This window comes from Cyprinodon tularosa, unplaced genomic scaffold (genome assembly GCF_016077235.1).
Source record: "Cyprinodon tularosa strain WSP-4 unplaced genomic scaffold, ASM1607723v1 ctg202, whole genome shotgun sequence".
Classification (NCBI taxonomy): domain Eukaryota; kingdom Metazoa; phylum Chordata; class Actinopteri; order Cyprinodontiformes; family Cyprinodontidae; genus Cyprinodon; species Cyprinodon tularosa.
In genome coordinates this window covers 108,234-128,082 of record NW_024038744.1, presented here as the reverse complement: position 1 = coordinate 128,082, position 19,849 = coordinate 108,234, and the positions used below count along the sequence as shown (strand labels likewise).

General features: G+C 37.4%; 2 protein-coding genes across 6 annotated transcripts in view; one reads left to right on the top strand and one right to left on the bottom strand.

Annotated features, from left to right (window-relative positions):
• The window catches only part of ppp2r3b (protein phosphatase 2, regulatory subunit B'', beta), a 29,141-nt gene extending 20,005 nt beyond the window's left edge, over window positions 1–9,136 (top strand). For 3 of the 4 annotated variants that reach the window (XM_038284786.1, XM_038284785.1, XM_038284788.1), the window contains 9 exons: window positions 292–366; window positions 478–564; window positions 1,252–1,408; window positions 1,848–1,896; window positions 1,979–2,068; window positions 2,144–2,319; window positions 5,284–5,402; window positions 5,490–5,596; window positions 8,213–9,136. In XM_038284786.1, coding sequence (XP_038140714.1) covers window positions 292–366; window positions 478–564; window positions 1,252–1,408; window positions 1,848–1,896; window positions 1,979–2,068; window positions 2,144–2,319; window positions 5,284–5,402; window positions 5,490–5,596; window positions 8,213–8,351 — 999 coding nt within the window. In that variant the 3' untranslated portion in view covers window positions 8,352–9,136. Of the gene's footprint in view, window positions 1–291; window positions 367–477; window positions 565–1,251; window positions 1,409–1,847; window positions 1,897–1,978; window positions 2,069–2,143; window positions 2,320–5,283; window positions 5,403–5,489; window positions 5,597–6,101; window positions 6,144–8,212 lie in introns of all 4 variants that reach the window. The other variant, XM_038284787.1, reaches the window with a different exon arrangement.
• A 95-nt stretch (window positions 9,137–9,231) lies between these two features.
• si:ch211-269e2.1 (cohesin subunit SA-2) overlaps window positions 9,232–19,849 on the bottom strand; it is a 30,206-nt gene continuing 19,588 nt past the window's right edge. For both annotated transcript variants that reach the window (XM_038284784.1, XM_038284781.1), the window contains exons 26-32: window positions 17,352–17,488; window positions 12,832–12,933; window positions 12,588–12,739; window positions 12,378–12,506; window positions 12,110–12,297; window positions 10,863–10,935; window positions 9,232–10,788 (exon numbers count right to left, since the gene is read on the bottom strand). In XM_038284784.1, the coding sequence (XP_038140712.1) occupies window positions 10,662–10,788; window positions 10,863–10,935; window positions 12,110–12,297; window positions 12,378–12,506; window positions 12,588–12,739; window positions 12,832–12,933; window positions 17,352–17,488 (908 nt within the window). In that variant the 3' untranslated portion in view covers window positions 9,232–10,661. The remainder of the gene's footprint in view (window positions 10,789–10,862; window positions 10,936–12,109; window positions 12,298–12,377; window positions 12,507–12,587; window positions 12,740–12,831; window positions 12,934–17,351; window positions 17,489–19,849) is intronic.

Below are 19,849 nucleotides of genomic sequence, written 5' to 3'. Positions count from 1 at the left end.
TTATATTGGAAAGCTTCCCTCAATAACCTTTGTCTTTTCTGCTCCTTTGTGGTAAAGAGGAGACGTACATCTGATGTCTCTATTAGCATTGACTCATACCGCTATGCAGGCAGGCTTTGGGTTTTATCTTTGACAAATTTAAAACAAACCTCGGCTGTTTCTTAGCTTGTCTTTGAAAGTAGCTGTTTAATTTAAGGTTTCAGTTGTAAAACTTCAGAGCTGAAAAGATTTTTTTTTTTTCCCTTTTACGGAGTAAAGACTGAGTAATCCATCTGTATTTTATGTTTTCAGGATGTAGTGAACTCACATGCAGGCCTGGCCTTTCTAAAAGAAGCGCCAGACTTCCACTCGCGATATATCACCACGGTATGTGACCAAAAAGCCTCTGACACGCAGACTGATCAGGGGTTTTTCTCTTTTTGTGTTCATTTAAGGAGATAACTACATTGATTGATTTTTTAATTAATTTTTTTCCAGGTAATTCAGAGGATATTTTACAATGTGAACCGGTCATGGACTGGAAAAATAAGCTGCTCTGAACTCAGGAAAAGTAATTTTCTTCAGGTAAATGCTACTTTTTTTTTTCTTTTTGTTTGTTTCTTTTTCTAAAGTCCTGACTAAAGTTATTCTTAACCCCTTCAACTTTTTTTTTTTTTACACATTTGGTCTCTTTACAACCTTAGACTAGTATTTTGTGTATTGTAATCGACCAACAAAAAGCACTGTATGATTGTGAAGCTATGTGGCATTATTTCAATTGAGCGTTTTTGTATTATTTAATTGTTTGGGGGGGGATTAAAAACTTAAGTGTGGCATACAGTTATATTGATCCCATCTGAGATGTTTTCAAGTATAACTTCACAGTTTTTTTGCATTCAGACACTAGAATCTGAAGTTCAGCCATATTGAACGAGTTTCCATCTCCAGTATTTCTCCTAAGCTCCATCCAGCTCCCATTTGAAAGAAAAGGTCTTCCCCTAACATGATACCACCATCATGGCTCTTAGTGGGGAGGGTTTCTATTGGTCTATTACCAAGAATGACAGTTAAAAAAAAGATTGATTTGGTTTTATTGAAACAAATAATTTTCCATATAGAAACATTAGCGTTATGAATAAGAATTGTTTTACTCTTATTCATTTATGATATTAGGATTTCTTTAATAATTATTTAGAAAAGCACTTTACTTTGATTTAAATGTCACATGAGAAGACAGCTCCTCCATCATTTATTTTTGCTCCTGTGCGACAGAATGTGGCGTTGCTGGAGCAGGAGGAAGATGTGAACCAGCTGACAGAATTCTTCTCCTATGAGCATTTTTATGTGATCTACTGCAAGTTCTGGGAGCTGGACACAGATCATGACCTCTACATCGACCAGAGAGACCTGATGCGGCACAATGACCAAGGTGCGTAACCGGAGATCAGCGACCAGCAGGCCATCAATCAGTTTATTTACCTAAAATTACAATCTTTCCACTAAGGGCGTTATTGTTTCTCCAGATGCTAAATGTACCAATAAGAAGGCTTATTTGGATCGTTTTTGCTCCTGATGAGCACCCCATAAAATAGATGAATCTCCCCTCGTTTTATACCACATATTTCCATCTTATGGTTCGAGTGGGAAAAGACACATGATCAATAAGACAGCAGCATATATAGTCCTCCTCAATGACGCCATGTCTGGAACAGTTTCCAACACCGTGCGGTCACAGGGATGACCAACATGAGTTATTGCGCCGTCTCAAAAACTAAATTGGATAGAAAGAGAATGGGTTGCATGTGTTTAGTTGAAGTACGGAAACAGAGAGCTCAGTTGTAAGAAGCTACTCTGCTTTATTTTTGCAGCCATTTCTCAGAAAATGATTGAAAGGATCTTCTCAGGAACAGTTACAAGGTGAAGAATCATTTTCTTCAGTAGAAGATGGAATTTGAATCAACGCTACAGGTATTTATCATCTCTTTGTCTATGCAATCAGAGACAGGCGGGTGTTTAAGGAGGGAAGGCTAAGTTACTCGGACTTTGTTTGGTTCCTCATCTCTGAGGAGGACAAGAAGACCGACACCAGGTATCTTGACTTTAGGCTGCACTGATTGTGGTGTCTTTGTTTTCCTCAGCTGTTTGTTTAACTCTCCTTGTCCAGCATAGAGTACTGGTTCCGCTGTATGGACCTAGATGGGGACGGGGTGCTCAGCATGTATGAGCTGGAGTACTTCTATGAGGATCAATGTCAGAAACTGGAGGCCATGGCTATCGAACCCCTTCCATTCGAGGACTGCCTCTGCCAAATGCTGGACCTCGTCAAACCTGAGGTGGAAGGTCGGTGCTGTTTCCCATTTATCCACATAGCGCCCAGTCAGGCTGATCCCACTGTGTCCCCGGCGATCATTGATCATGGGGTGAGGGGAACAGTTACAGATGATAGGACTAACTGGGCTGCCTGGGGCCAGCTGCTGGTGTCATCCACACTGTCAACAAACTCCCTCCAACACTTAACTCTTCCACTGTGTGATTTAGAAGTTCCCAGTGGGTTATGCATGTTTGGTATTGATGGCCGCTGCTGGAATGTGATCCAAGTTCAGCCTGATGGTGTGCTGCATGAGTAGAGCTGTATGATATTACATGAAATCTGATATGGAACAACCTCTTTACTCAGATGTTTTTCAGAGTAGTAACTAGGCAGAGAAACCTAAAGTATTTTAACAGATTGTGGGAGCAGTTAAAATCCATCATGTTGGTAATTTCATAAATTTGTACCTCTGCCAAGATGTGGAACCGGAAAGCTTCTCGCTGCTCTGGAGCTGAGATCAAAAAACACCTGAATCTGTTTGTCTAGTTTTCTCCAAATTAACTAACTGATAAAACACAGATCTACTGACTGTTGTGAATAAATATCTAAATTTCCAGTTGTGGATAGTTAAAAAAAAAAAAAAAAAAAAAAAAATCAGGTTAAGTCTTTGAAGAGGGAAATTAACTATAAATCTATTTGTATTTAATAATTCAACATTGATTACATATAATATACACAAATATGGATACATGTGTATACATCGGCTGATGCCATGTTGTTTTCAGTTATTGCATGAACAAGCATTCTCATGTGCAGTTTTGATTAAATTTAATGGAAATACCACAAAACTTTGCATTTTTTAAATTAGCAGAATATATCTACATAGTTTTGCTCACATTTGTAATGGAAATGCAGTTGTTGATTGGTTGATTTGAATTATTAAAGCATTAGGAGGAAAGAAATTAGGAGGAAAAAAAATCTAAATTATGCATTCTCAGTAATCCAAACAGCTTTAAAGGGGTCATAGAATGATTATATAGGGTGTTTGATGCTGGTCCTTAAGGTCGCTGAATCGGGTGTGTAACATTGGTTGGGCTGAAAATGCCATTTTCAGGCTTGCTGAAATGGCAAATATACAAGCCTGGTTAAAAGCCCTAGAATGAAACGACAGGTTTTCTTCCTTTTTTGGTATACTCGTGAATATTTAGATGAGCTGTGCCCTGATTGGTTGGTTTACAACGATCGAAGCTGCTGAGCAAAGACGCATCATAGCAACAAGCACTCACTCACTGAAACATCAAATTGTTGATATGGTAGGGTGACCAGACATCCTCTTTTTCCCGGACATGTCCTATTTTTCATACCAACAAAATGTTCGGGGGGAATTTCAAAATTGTCCGGGATTTTTGGCGACTACAGTGCAGCACATAGTCAAAACACACCGGGCACTCGAACCGAGCAGTCACCCCGGGGTGGGGGTCCTCCTTTTCAGAAACCCAGAAACCCAAATCTCACCATAGATATACTAGCATTGCTATCAACAGCTTAGCGACTAAATAATACTAGCTTGCAGTGATGCTGGCCTTACAGTCAGAACAGCCCCTCGTTTCAGTAAAATAAGTTTAGCAAATCCTTTGAACTGTCCAAGATTCTGAAAGCTGTCTTCGGTAAAATGCTCAGAGCAAATTAACAGCTGAGCATCAAATTTTGCAGGGATCCTCTGATAAACAAAAATAATCCATGCCTGTCGAGTCTTCGTTCGTTGCGAAGACTGAAAATGTTCCCCTTTCTCCGTCCAGCCTGGAGCACTGCATTTACGCCCGTGGTTCCAGCTCATTTTCGATAGAGAAACTGCCTGCTTTGTAATTGTTGTAGAAGTAAAACAAACTGTAGCTAAACAGCTAAACTGGTGTCTTACATCTACCTCTATGCATGTTTTTGGGCCAGTGAACCAGTGGGCTGGTCTGTATGTCAATTTCGGGGCGTGACAAAAGTACAGGTCATAACCAAATAAGGCACCATCCCCGAGTTGACATCAAATCGGTGCTTCGTTTAGATTCGCCCATTTTATGGTGGAAGTTTATAATTGTAAGATTTGCAGAGAAAGGAGGTGTTGATGGGCTTTAAACGTCTCTGTACGTCCATTTCACCCACTGAACTATCGTTATTCATCTATGACAATGGAAACTTGGTCAGAGGATAGGACACTCAGTGAAATACTTTGAAAATCAAAATTGTAAGCTAAGAGTGTTATTGGAGGACAGGACAAGACATTTAAAAAAAATTTAGATTTTGATGACAAAAATTCAGGTCAATGTCATAAACAATCACTTGCCCTAATATAAAAAAAAAAGAAAAGTGCTTCATAACAAGTTCAGGAAAAACAGAGTGAAAGAAACACCTTTTTGTTAGAAAATATGCTGATACATGCACTTACATTTTTTTTTTTACTTTTTTTCTTAGCTAATTAACTTCAAATAGGTTTAACCTCTTTGCTTAGCCTTTTACCTTTCTAAGTTTTTAACATTTTTTCCCCAACTTGATTTACAATAGTTAATGTTTCATCCATGGGCTTATTCCATTTGTCAACGCCAAAAGGACCTTTGCTACTATGTAGTAATATATTTGTTAAATGGTTGGATATAAAACTAGCACTTCTACTCCTCTCTGCAGATGGGGAGACTCCATTAGTGAGGGATAAAAAACAATAACGTTCCCCATTAAGGGTTAAATGGGCACCAATTGCTTACCCATTACTTTCTGGACACTCTGGTTCCTTTATATTTAAAGATGGATGTTTATGTTTTATTTTTCACGTCTTGTCGCTGTAAATGAGGCAGAGCAGCTTGTCAGTGTGCTAGGACAAAGCTAACATTTTTATTCTTAGTTTTTATGAGTCATTGATGATTTATTTGTGTTCTGTGTAGTTAATCATGCAGACAATACTTTAAAATGTGTTCCTGATAGTCCTTTCCTTTTTAAACTGTTGATAGGTAAGATCACTCTGCGGGATCTGAAGAAGTGCAAGCTGGCCCATATCTTCTATGACACTTTCTTCAACATTGAGAAGTACCTGGACCACGAGCAGCGGGACCCTTTCTCTGTCATTAGGGTGCGTAAGATGTGCTAAAAGGAAGTGTTCATCTCCACCACGAAGCGCTCAGCATAACTAGTCCTGTTTGGCTCTCTGGTTTTAAAGGAGGCCGAGACAGACGGCCAGGAGGTGTCGGACTGGGAGAAATACGCGGCGGACGAGTACGACATCCTGGTGGCGGAGGACGCAGCTAATGATCACTGCAATGATGTGTAAGAGTGACACCACAAGCAGCGTCAGTGAATGGAAGCAAACCTATTAAATTATTGACAAAACTACAACTTTAAGTTGTTGGGAGTCTTTCAGAACAGTTTATTTCACTATTATTATTTTCTGTCCCATGTTTGATGGCGATTCATTTGTTTTGAATTTTTTCCATTAATCTGGTTTGGTTGCACTTATTTAGCTTTAAATCAAGTTTAAGTCTTTATTACTCATCCTTTACCGTATATTTACTGACTAAATGTAATTGAAGTGATATTAATGGAATTGAAATTGCTTCTCTTTTAGAACTATACAGATTAATATGCACAATATAGACTGTGAAAGATGAGACTAGACAGTGTTCAGAGTCCCTTTATTGGGGGTCGTATTTGGCTGTTACTGCCTGTCAGGGTGAACATGATGGTCAGCGTGATGCAGCAGCAGATGAGCCCCTCTGAGAGTGAATCAGTGATAAACCAGGCTGTTGACAGGCATGTTGTGTGGCGCTTTTAGGAACACCACCGACCTCTAGAGACAGGCAGCTCCCCAGAGCAGGTAAGACACTCAGGGTTACATCAGGGATAATAGTTTTCCTCTTCTTCCCCCGCTTTCTCTCTGGGAAACTCATCCTAAACCCTTCTGTCCTCTCCCTCCACCAAATGTTCACACATTCATAACAGAATGTAGTGGGGGGGGGGGGTTTATCCACCACAGTGTCCTGTTTATGCAACCCTGTCAGACCTGGGTGTTTGTTTCTGAACCAGACGGCTTTCATCTTCCAATTTTTATGTGAGAAAAACAAGAAAGCTCTCCTCCACATCTGTCCCGGCCTCTGTGTGGCGATCCTGTGTCCTTTCCAGTCACATCTGCTTGCTAAAAGATGCACTTCAGTGTAACAGAGGAAAAATGTCTCCTTGCTTTCTTGCCAAGAAGACTGACTTCACTCACTCCTGCTCTTCTTTGAAGCCTTTATTAAATCAACTCTGTTTGTTGAATCAAAGAATGAAAACTGTGATCTCTCACAGATCTCTGGTCAGTTCAGTAATGCTTTCCTGCAACATTTTTCTGCAGGGTTTTATTTTTTATTTAACTCCTGGCAAGAAAGCAAACCTGTTTCCCACCTAACTTCATAGCATGGACATTCAGAGGCACGTTTACCCCGGGTTGGCACAAACTGATATAAAGAAACAAGGGCTTGTAATTTCATTAAAGGTGTTGTTTTACTATTTCTTTGAATTAAGGTAAGGATGGAAACCACAGATCATATTAAGAAGTGACATCTAAATATGTACACCACTTGAAATTTTTTCTCATTTTGTCACATAAGAATAAAAAAGTACTTCATCTGGAATTTATTAGATAGGCCAGCATAAGATCCACACGGTTGAAAGTGAAAGAGAAATGAGAATTTTGTGACATTTTTATTCAGCTCATTTTACTTTAATACAGCTACATAAAATCAGCTTCAACCAGCTGCCTTTAGAGGCAACCAAATTAGCTAACAAAGTCAGAGGAACTACCCAGTAAGGCTAAGAGAGTATCCATGTTAGCTCTGGAGGAGCTACAGAGGCCGACGGCTCAGGTAAGGGAATCTGCTGAAAGGATACTTTTAGGTGTTTACTTCAGAACCAGGCCCCAATACAGAAAATAAACTGTAAGGAGTTTTATTTTTCATGCACCATGTAGAAGATGCAGGAGTGCTCCTGCCATATTGCTCATGAAGATTCTCAGTCATCCAGGTCTTAGTCATTCCATAAAAGTTTAAAAACAATCCACTGGACTTCGTTTGCAAGGTTTGAAGACGTTTCGCTTCCCCTCCAGGAAGCTTTCTCAATTCAAATGTCCCTGTCAGATTAGTCATCCTGTCAGATTAGACAAAAACTTTCTGACCTACAGTGAGGAAAACAAGTATTTGAACACCCTGCTATTTGGCAAGTTCTCCCACTTAGAAATCATGGAGGGGTCTTAAATCGTCATGATAGGTGCATCTCCACTGTGAGAGACATTATCTAAAAAAAAAAAAAAAAATTCAGAAATCACAATGTATAATTTTTTTTAATTATTTATTCATGATACATTCAAATAAGTATTTGAACACCTGTCTATCAGCTAGAATTCTGACCCTCAAAGACCTGTTATTCTGCCTTCGAAATGTCCACCTCCACTCCATTTATTGTCCTAAATTAGAGGCACCTGTTTGTTTTACATGAAAAAATGGCATGACTTCAAATCATGACGGCAAATCCAGCTGATCTGTGATTGGTAGGACTCTAGTATTGAGCTGGAGCTTCCTGCACAGAAGAATGAGGAAGGGTTTCAGTTTTTACATGGTACAGACAAAACTGCATCACTGTCCTTCTACTTTATAATAATGAGCTACTATGTTTAGGTCTTGTTCGTGGTTTTGATGTGAAAAGGTTCAAGGGGTGAAAATGTTTACCTGGTTCCAAACATCTCACTTGTTCTTTTCTTGTTCTTGGTCTGTTCTTCTAACCAGAACCATTTTTTTAAAAACAGACCAGTGTTCATTAAAATCACCTCAGTTCCCTGCAAAGAATCTCTATAAGAATTATTAGAACCCCATCCTGTATTATTAGTAATCCCCGCCTCTTATCTGTGTTTAGGTATGATAATCCTCTGAGCCCTCTGGGGCAGCACATCTCCAGTGAGCTGGGTCTGACAAAGAAGCACTTCTTTGAGATCCCCACTCCCCACTGCAACCTGGACATGGAGGAATACGAATATGAAGACGACTTTGAATGAATCCTGGAGCTGTCAGGCTTCACTGAAAAGCCCACTTATCACTTTTCCTCTTCCATATACAGTCAACTTGTACAGTTTTCATTAAAAAAGAAAAAAAAAGATCAACAGATGCAAAACTAAAGGAGTAACTGTAAAAACCAGACGCCTTATATTTTCAGTCATACTTTTTTTAAATCATTGTTATTATTACCGGAGATGACTTAATAATGTTGGAAGCTGTAACCGGGTTCTTTTCTTCCACACCTTCCCTCGTCACATTTATACGCTTTTTCTCCAGGTTATCTTCAGCATAACGGATCATTCAGGGAGTATAAACGTTGGTGTTTGTAATTATGGCCACAGGTGCCAAAAGGCATTCGTTCTACACCAGAGCTCCATGAATAGTTCACAGAAAAAAGGCCTTATTGATTAAATTCAAAGAGGATGTTTATTGGCTAATGTTACATTCCAGTAATCATATCAAAGGGGTTTTTCTGTCCTAGTCTAAGCCCTCTGCTCAAACCAAGCATACCATTCAGATGCCCCCCCACCCCACCCTCATACTGTACATGTCTGCCTTCATTAGGACTATAATGTTTGTCAGAGTTGGAATTATAAATTATTTGAAATGAATTTATAGAGCACTGTACATATTTATTATAATTTTGCCGTGTTGTAAATGATGTGGAGTTTTAGGCATTTTTCTATGGTTCAGAGTACTTCATGTGAATGTGCTTTTGCAGGAAATAAAGGAACATTTGGAGTTTTTTGGAATGAAAAAATAAAGCTCTGGTTATAAAGCTAAAGGTAAGAAACTGTGCTGTTTTTTTTTATATACATATATATATTAGTTTCATCTAATACAAACATGAGATTCTCAGAAAATTAGGAAGTGATTTTATTTTTTTTCCATATTGCCGTGTCCTTAACATTAAGGTAAAAGATCAGATGCCAAAAACAGTATTTTCTACAAGAGGATGAAGTGGATGGAAGAAGGGAACTGAGAAATATTTAGGAAAAAAAACAGCACAAAGGGAATACAATGCAGATATTAGACTTAAAAAGAAAAAAAATTCTTCTCAAAGACAAATATTTCAAACATTTTACCTACGTTCTAATGGAAAGACACAATTTAGACATTTAAAAGTTTGTTCTTCTCCAGATGGTAAAATGCATTCAGTGGTATTAAAAGTGCGCGTATAGGAAGGTCCACCACCAAAGCAAAAGTTAGATCATGTTTGGTTTTATTCAACCTATTTATTTTAATTACAAATATAAAATAATCAAGTCACAATGTCCAATTTAACTTGTAAAAAAAACCCATCAAATATAAAAGGATAAATTAGTGTCATTGAACCTGGGGATTCATTTTACGGTACAGCACTTTAAAAAAAAAAAAACACAAAAAAAAGATACCATATATGAACATATAAAGTCACGTAGACATAACCAAACCCTGATAGCTGTTTAAGAGATCATTTCAGGCTAAATCAACCAAAAACCCAGTAAGGACCCTGGTAAAGATGGGACCATATTTCAGAGACGGTTCAGACTGACTTTATGAACTTTAGGGAAAAATAAAGCTTATATCTACACTGATGCAGCTCTCTTTGGTCTCTGGACAGTTTAATTTATCCACATATTTCTTTAGATGGCAGCAGCTTCACGTTTTACTGCAAATTTACATGATACATGTTTACAGGCTTGTGTTTCTAAATATCTTGTAGAATTATATGAGCTGTGAATGTACTCTTAACCCTGATAACACAAACCCTGGCATGATTTTTGAGTCTTTAAATCATCCTAAAAGGTCATTTAAGACATAATTAACTATTATAATTGATTCTTGAGTTTACATTTTCCTCAGCCGGTAACCCAAGACTAAAATGATTCCTAAAATTCAACTAAAAAGGTCATGCTGGGGTGGAAAATCTAATACCAGGACATTTATAATATTAATAAAAAAAAAAAATTCTTAAAAATGCATCTTAGAAAATAAAAGTCAGAAACTGAAATGTTTTTCTTTTTTTTTTATATATATATACTGATCCAAACCTGGAAATGATGCTAGAAGAAGTCAAACACTAAGAACCCTATATCTATTTAGAGTAATTAGAGTTAATTTGGCTCTTCTTCATCTACCAGCTTATAAACATTAGACATCAAGTAGTGCTGGAAGAAAAAAAGGTGCTTTGGGGTGCGAGAAGTCCTACTTGGTTTGGGCCTTTTTTTATCAAGTTAGAGCTTAAAACACTGGTGGTTCAGATCTGATCCAGAGCCGATGAAAGCCTTGTCCAGACAGGAGAGACGATCCACTTCGGTTCCTGTTTCTCAAAGCTCGACGTCCACGCTGCCATCGTCTGACTCGCTGAAAACGGCTGAAGCTATGTTGTGGCTTTTCCTAGGAAGCTCTGGAGGAACGTGGACGGGATCCATGTTGCCCACGATCATCTGAGAACTGAGGTCACTTGGTTAAAATTAAGAGCAAGAAAATGTAGCTTTATGAATAGTCTTCATCAAAACAGTTCTTACCTTTGGCCGATACTTGGTTTGTTAACCTTACTAACAGGATCAGTTGGACGAACTTGACTTGGGGACTTGTAGCCTAAAAGAAAAACACTTTGTACACACTGAAAACTTCCTGAATTTTTCAGACTCGGCCTTTTTAAGTCCTGTATCATTTTGAAATCTAAAAACCCTAAAGCTCAGAATGAAACTAACACAGAGGAGGTAAAGGATACAACTATGAGAAGGATGAAGGACTTGAGCATTGAAACAGAAAGAAAGCTGCAAAGTTAAGACAAATGGAAAGAAAGATGTAAAAAAAAAAATGACTGAGGAAAAATTTACGTTAAAATAAGGAAAGAAATGGACACTAGAATGGAAACGAAAGGAAGGAAGGAAGGAAGGAAGGAAGGAAGGAAGGAAGGAAGGAAGGAAGGAAGGAAGGAAGGAAGGAAGGAAGGAAGGAAGGAAGGAAGGAAGGAAGGAAGGAAGGAAGGAAGGAAGGAAGGAAGGAATTACTATAGGGTATATTATTATAGGATACAGCAGACATAAGAAAGGAATGACCATAAATGGAAAACGAGTTGAAGGAAAAAAGGATGAAAGGAACGAAAGGCACCACTAGATCGACTCAGTGTTTTGCAATCTTCAAAGAAAAAGGATCCCTGTGTGTAATGCCACCACTCCACAGGACTGCCTGGCTACAATGTTTCAGGAGGATATTATATTTCTTGTACCATGCATGTTAATTCTTCATTCCAATACTAAATTTGATCCCTTGGATTATAATTTCACTGCCATTGATATAACAGCTAACATGAACTCTTGGTGGCTAAGTTGCTAAAGCTCCCGTATCATCATTGTAATTTTATCGTGCAGTTTAGAAAAGAAAGGAAGGATGCAAGAAAGGATAGTAGCACGAAACAAAGGAGAGATTAATGACACAAGGAAGGATGCAAGGGTTAAAGGAAAAGAAACGACAAAAAAGAAATGAAGGCAAGGCCACACAATGTGTGAGGGTTTTTTTTTTTTAGACAAGACAAACCTTCTTCCCATAAAAACATGTGTTTTGATTCTGACAACTTTCCATTATTGTAAAAGGAAACAAACGCTGCCCAAGCAGAACAGGGCTGATTACCAGGCAATAAGGGCTGTATGATGAACTGTTCTCTCTTCGCAAAGATAAAAATAAAGTGCCGACTGAGTGAAATCCATCGATCTCCGTTTATTTAACTGTGGTGAATAGTTGAATACTTTTTTCCCACTACACATACCTTCCAATTTCTGTTTGGAGATGGGAGAGCGACTGTGGTAGGGCCTCCTGTCGGAGCTTACATACGACACGGCATCCTCCGCTTCTGCCACAGCCAATAAAGAAGCACGATAATAGATAAGTGGCTGCCAGCGATCCTCCCTGAGGTCAATTATGTGCTCTGCTGTGTGCTTTTGCAGGTAGGAGAGCCTGCAAATACAGGGAAAAAAAACAAAGTGTGAGAAATGTCAAAGTTCGTATCCCTCTGTCTTCCCCGTTTCTACACTCACACTGTCTTCTTGTCTGGTTTGAGCAGCTTGTTGGAGAACTCGCTGAGGATAGTCAGGTAGGAGAGGTACGGAGGTGTAGCGTTGTCTGGAGTCTGGTTGAACTCTTGGAACACAAACTCGATGCCGTGTCTGAACAGATCCACAAATAAACTCCAGCTACTTAGATCTGATCAGACACAAACCCTGAACCGCTGGAGATCCGTCCCTCACCTGTGGATCATGACGAGACACTCACGGAACTTGACAAGGTCTCCGAATGTGAGGGCGAAGCGCCTGGCCAGCTCCTTGATGCAGGTGAAGGTCTGCACTCCAGAGTGAGCTCTGCCGCCGCTTTCCTGTTCCCGCTTCAGCTGCATAAACAGCTGCAGAGAGCAGAGAAAAAAACACATCAGCAGCTCCAACTACGGAAGGAAAGGCTGATTTATTTTCTCTTTTTAACAAAAATTAGCTTTACCTGCTGCAAACAAAGCACGAGAGTACGAGCGCTCTCTATTTTATCAATTTGTCTGGTCCTGTAGATGGTTTCCTTAATGATATCTCCAAAGTCGCTGTAAAGCTGGAAAGAAAATGAATGAGATGATGAAAATGTCTAAAGTTAAATGTAAAAAATACTTAGAAATGAAATAAAAAAATAAAAAGATTTCTATGCTTTATAGATTTAAAGGAGAAAGCAAAATACCTGTTGTCAGAAGTAGTGCCTTTTAGCAGATATTCTATTTTTTCATAGAAACATGCAGGGATATTTAAATTAAAGGTTTTTTTATTTAATTTTATACAGGATTGTTAGACGACGCGCTGCATTCGTGTGTCCTGGCCTGTACAGATATTTTACTTCATTTATATTCTCCTACGGGTAAGATATGTTTCCATTCACACAGAATCTTTCTCAATCAACTGCAGATATTCCTGCGTCCAAGTTTGCACACAACTTACAGAAGTATTTTAAAAAAGATGCAAAAGCTGCTGCTGCAATTGGGTTTCAGATTTGGAAAAATTGCTTTGCATGCGGTGAATGTTAACATTTGCATATCCTCCATCTATTAATGTGGGCGGTTTGGTCATTAGAATATGATCTGCAAAATGACGAAGGACACACAGAAAAAATGTTTGCTGTCTTTAAAGATCTGCTCTGCACGTATAAAAACACCTGTTGGAAGATTTACTTATTAGGTCCTACGAGTCACAACAACATTTAATTTCCCTATTGGGTAGATAAAGAATTTTTGAATAAAACTGAAAACAGACAGTTTTTGGCAAAACCTAAAAAAGTGAAAGCTCTTTAAAGCAGCTTTAATAATACATTTAGTACAGGATAACCTATGGTTGCATTTCCAGAGTAAAGTTAAGACTAACTGTAGTGGCGTCACCTGTGCAGAAAATACGGACCTTAAATGTCGTCATTAATGGGAGATAATCGAATATCAATGCAAACAAAATTTTGAATAAATAAGCATTTTTTATTTATAATTAACTAACATTTTGCTTTTTGTCAAACAATCCTGTTGGGTCTGAGACTAGGATCAATGCGTGCTAGATGCAGCTCATGCCCACTGTTGGTTCCACTCCTGGTCTGTTAATCGTCCATAGAAGCCCTGGAGAACTTGCTAAAGCGTACGACATCAAGAAATCAATAACTACACAAACATCTGGTGGATGTTGTTTCAGCAACAGATCACAAATCAGTAAGAAATTAGATTTTATATTAATCCTCATGTTTATTCCAGTCTTTAAAAATAACAGATCCCCATTCCTTTTTTCTCTATTTGGAGCAGGGGTACCAATCATTTCTTTCTTTTGCATTTCCTTCCAAAGGTTTCCTTATAACTTTAATTAAAAGCTGATGTGCAATAAATACTTCAGCAATAATAGTTTTTGATCTACTTCAATGTTTTATCCATCTGCTGAGGAATCAAATGTGTCTGTGCCTGTATGGCAGACATATGAGGGGTAGTGGAGGAACCCTTTAGTGGGATTTGATTTGACGACATCCAGCTTGGCTTTTTATCACAAATATAATGTGGCATTTGACAGACAAATGTTAGTTAACACACAATGCGATTTATATTGAACACGATTAAATCAGTTTCATAAGAGTTTAGGGCCTACAAATGGACTTTTACCTCAAGCTAAAAAAATAAATAACTAAAACTAAACTTATTATGCCTTTGTGTCATAAACTGCACTCTTTTTTACCTATGGAGCAAAGAAAGCAAATCTAACAGGTTGCTTATTTGATTGATTTTTACTTTGAACCCAAAAATTCTCTTCCTATCTCTGTAACATCAGTTAAAGCTGAAGTCTGTAAGTTTTTAAAAATCATTTTTTGTCATATTGGCTAAAACTGTCCCTATGCCCAGACAGCAGTACATGTGATATGTAACCTGTGAAAAAAACTGCTTCAATTGGTCCCGCATACTGCCTGTATTTCAATCTGGAAAGAATAATTCGGGACGAGTCAAAACAACCAATCACAGCCAGAGGAGCGTCTGCCCCCCCAGCAAAGATACTGCAACATGGCTCTACATCTTATTTTGGCATTTTTTTAACCAATTAGATGAGCCTTTGAATGATATATTACCTACTGTAAATTAAGTTGGAAAAAAGTCAAGAAAAAAAAAGGTAAAAAGCTCATTGAAAAGTTAAAAAGTAAAGTTAAAAAGTTAATAAACGTAGTTAACAATTATATTTAGGTTTACAAACTACAAGATGTAAGTGCCAGTATCAGCATTAATGCCCTTAAAGTTATGTTCTACCAAAAAAAATGTGTTTCTTTCACACAGTCTTTTTCATGAATTTCTTATAGAAGCACTTTTGTTATTTTTTTTAATATATTCGGGCAAGTTGGTGTTTCTTGTTACTAAGTTGACATTTATCCATATTTATCCATATTTTTTTAATGTTACAAAGGTAATACATTTTGATTTTCAAAGTATTTCGCCGACTGCTCTATAAAGGGTTAACTGGAGTATAGAGACTGTAAAACATGCCTTTAGCTGACAGAGCAACCCAATTAGAGCAGTAATTATACCAAACCTGTAAAAAAAAAAATAGATATTTTGCATTTGATATAAAACAAATTCTTCTGTCAATATGCCCTGTCCAGAATTCCTCAAATGTAAAAGTTTTACTTTCACCTGGTTTAATTTCGTCAAAAGTCCTCTTTAAGGGACCTTTTGCTCTCCAATTATTAATCAATTAATTAAAATCAATCAATTTGCTAGATAATCGTTAGTTGCAGCCCTACAATCTAGCTCAGGCTGATGTTATTGTTTGGAAATACAACAAAATGTTCCATTATTTAGGTCATAAATTACCAATAAATCACCTTTTTCTATATAACTTTTTTAGACTTTTGTCTCCATATCAACCTCTGTTATTGCAGCTGCAATGCCTGTTGATGTGCATTCGACACACATCAGGAATCAAAAGTTAGAACACTTTGTCTCCATCTAGTGGTCAAACTAAAAACAACATCCAATTCTACAGCCTTGAGCTACTTTTGAAATATTGGGTGACTGGAACGAATGGAGACAACATTTATGTAGTAACTCAAATTTAAATCTACCTAAAGAGAGGTCAGTAACACAAATAAAATCATCTAGTATATATACTGACACTGAAACAATTGTTGAATTAAGCTCATGATCAGTTATGACAAATGTCATCAGTCTATGTCAAATCAAAATGTTTATCAACTGTATGCGCTATATTTACTTAATAATCTGTTTAAATTAATTTCAGGTGTTACTTTATTATTTCTAAATCAATATAAGGTAAATAGAAAGCCTTAGAAAGTCTGTCATAAATACCCACAACAGAACCCTGTAGTAACTTATAACAATTATTTTGCAATGTTTATAAAAATCCTCCTGCAAAGTTTTTAAAATGTTTATTTTAAAAAACAAAACTACATAAAATCCTCAAAACTCAGTCAGAGAAAAATGCTATAATCTCAGACTATAATGGATATGGAAATACCAAACATGCAAAATGATCATTATTCAATTACATTTCATTATACATTGATATTGAATTTTCCACCATTAGGCAGTAAAGGTGAAAAGCTGAGCAAAACAGACGTTTTAAACCTCTTTTAAGAAATATTCTTTTAGCATCTGACCTTAAACTTCAGGTGGTTATATAATTTTGACTGGAAACTCAGCAATTATTATTTATTACAAACCAGACTCTCACTAAAGATACATGCAAATCATCTAAAACAAATTGCAAAAACCTAACAGAGTTTAAAGTTTAAACAAGTTTAATAATTTACTCTACATAAAGTAAATCAATCAAAACTGCTTTTAAATAGTTTACAGTTCCGTTAAAATAAGAAATAATATAAAGTGCAAATAGTTTGTTGCGGAAATACCATGAGTTCGATCAAATAAATATTCTTCAAAATAATAAGTTTAAAAAGGAAAAGTAGATAAAATGCTGACATAATATTCAGTTATATATATTGACAGATTTTAGGACATAATATTTGTAATAGTCCCTATAAATTTAAAAAACTAATTAAATATGACCAATATAGGTTATTAGAGACCATTGTTTTGTTTTTGTGGTTGATAGTTTTTAATTTTAATTAGTATTATTATGAATGAAGTCTCTACAACAGAACTTCATCCTAACAGAGCTGCATTGATTTAAAAAAGATAATCTCTATAAATAAAAACTTGAATGGGCGCAATCTCTAACATCGAACCTATTGGAGCACTATAAACAATCTGAATCAGTATCAGTATTTTTTTTTCTCAAAATAAGTGCACTGTTCTTGAATTGAGGAGATAAGTGAGACACTTTTCCAATGGAACAAGAAAATGTACATTTGAAAGAAGAAAAAAAAAATTGCATTGTCTTATACCAAGAGCATATTACCTAATTATCTTATTTACCTGCTTGAATTAAGAGTAAATAATGTTAAATTGAGATTTTTTTACTTTTTTTACTACATGAGGAATGAACCCTCACCTTCATGTAGTGCGGGTAGAGCTCGGCGGCCGCGCTCATCTCCAGCACTCCATGGACAATCAGCTTGCAGTAGGCGGCGAGCAGATTTCTTCTTCTGTGGAGATCCTCCAGTCTCTCCACTTCAGAGCTTTCACTGACTGCGAGGGTGTGGTAGAAGCGTGTGATTAGATGTGAAACGGTCAAGAATAAAAAGAAAAAAACTTAAATATATGGGAATAAACCCAAAAGAGGGATTAATCACACACAATCATATAAGGGAGAGGAAAAGAACGAGGCTTAAACTGGGAGGGGGAGTTTGAGTCTTGGGACAATGGCTTTAGCAGGTGGAAATCAAAGATAACATCAGACTGTAGTTATGGTTGTGACACCATGTGGCTTCAATCTTTCACTAGGCTAATAAAATGGGCTCTGAGGCGAGCCAGAGTTAATGGAATTTTCTCACGGAAAGAGATTGGCCTGATTTTTTGATGTACCTCGGTGCTCCTGCCCTCTGAGTAATCTCTGATCCTGGAGTTAATAGAAAACACTGTCCATAGAACAAAATCATTACCAGGAATATCCAATAAAGCAAAAGCTTTTTATTACATGTTCAAAAACCAATAATCCTGGATTACATTTGCTTGAACATTTAAGAGATTCCCACCAGGACAGTTATTGGCTTTTCTGGACTTCGCCATATTTGGATGCAATATGTCTGTAGAAGCAGAAGCTCTAATAAAGTGAATGAAACATTTTAGATATGCTAAATGAATTCAGAAGTTTACCTCCAGGACTCCGCAAAGGGATCCCCGGCATATTTTCTTTTACTTTTCTCCACATGCCACTCTTGTTTTGCTCATTAGGAACTGAAGAGAAGCACACATCGCCGTCATCGGTCTACACGCTGCTTCACTTTGCATAACAAAGTCGAGCGCACTTCCGTACAAATTAGTCAATCCTGTTTCAGTCTGAAGGTATTAACAGGGTCTCCTTTGTAATTGGGGGTCAATTGTCAGGTCAGGTTGGAAATCAGGAGACGTTTACAGTGGGCAGGCAGCTTTGCTGCGACTTATTAAGCCAAACGCGTGGCTGTGCATTTAATAATCTGCATGGTTTCTGAGCACAGAAAACTGCAGCTCCAACCGGAGCGGAGGTGGAGTAACAGTGCCATCTACTGTGAAACACCGCAGGGATGAAGATTTCAATGCTACTCCGAGTGCAGAGCTTTGCACTCCTTTGCAGGCCTTAAAAAAATAACTATAAACTGTAAAAATTTCTAAATTATCTATAAGTTCCTTCATTTTATACATTTACTTCAGACATTTACACACAGATTAAATAGAAAAAAACACAATGGAAGAAATTTACAGCATTTATTTCCACTGATTCTCATGATTGCAGCTTAACTAATAACAATTACAAACGAAGTTTCTCAAAAATCTGATTAATAATTACCGCTAATTAAAAAAAAAAAAAAAGAAATTTGATAGTATGCTCCACATGATCATGGAGCCTGCTGACTTGAATGATGTCCAGCATACGTCACTGACGCCCTCCAGCAAGCATTGGAGCAACAAATGGTCAGAACTAATGAATCTGGCTCTGCACAGAGTCCTTATCCTGGAGCGGTCATGGAAAATTGAGTGGAAGGAAAACCTTATAGAAAAAGGCATAAAAGAAACAATAATCATAGTCTTTAGAGCATTCATGATCTGCCATTCTGGACTTTTTGGTGCTGTTTTCATTTTGCTTTCTCAGTTATGCTTTATTTTAAGCTGTGTTGTTGTCAAGATTTCTTTTCAGCATTGTTGGTATAATTTATGCCTTGGTTTCATTTTACTTAGTCATTCTTTTTTTATCTTTAGGTCATGCTTTCCATGGCCTCAGTTTTCTCCAGTTCCTTCTCTTATCCTCTAGTTTTCACCTTGGTTATTCCTTATTTTGTATACATAAGTTTTATTCCCCTTTAGCCTTATTTAAGTTCTCTTCTATTTACAGTTAAACCCTGTTTTCCCTGGTTACTCTTTGTTGTCCCCTAGTGCTCCTTCCCTTTCCAGTTAGCTCCTCTCCTAGCTGTTTCTACCCACACCTGCACCCAATTAACTAAATACTTAAATCTTTGTTCTGTCTCCCATATATATTCCTCCTCTATTCCTCAGAGCTGGATTCTCTTCATTTTTATGTATGTTCCTCCCATGTCTCCTTGTTTTTGGTTCCTAAGTTCCCTGCCTGTTCAGTCTGGATCTATGCTTCTGCTGCCACCAACTTCATCATTAAACCTACAAGAACTCCTCTCTGCTTCCGTCTCTGCAATTGGGTCCTTTACGAACATCCACCAAACCTGACATAGCCCATTTAAGAGTCTGAAGGAGATTGTCAGGATGTAAAATAAAAAGGAAAACAGCTGGAATCAGAACTTTATGTCTTAGTTGTAGCAGGATATGGGAATTAAATGTCTAAGTCATTTTTTGGAACAAGGAAAAATGTCAAACACATCTTCCGTTGTCGAAGGATCAAGG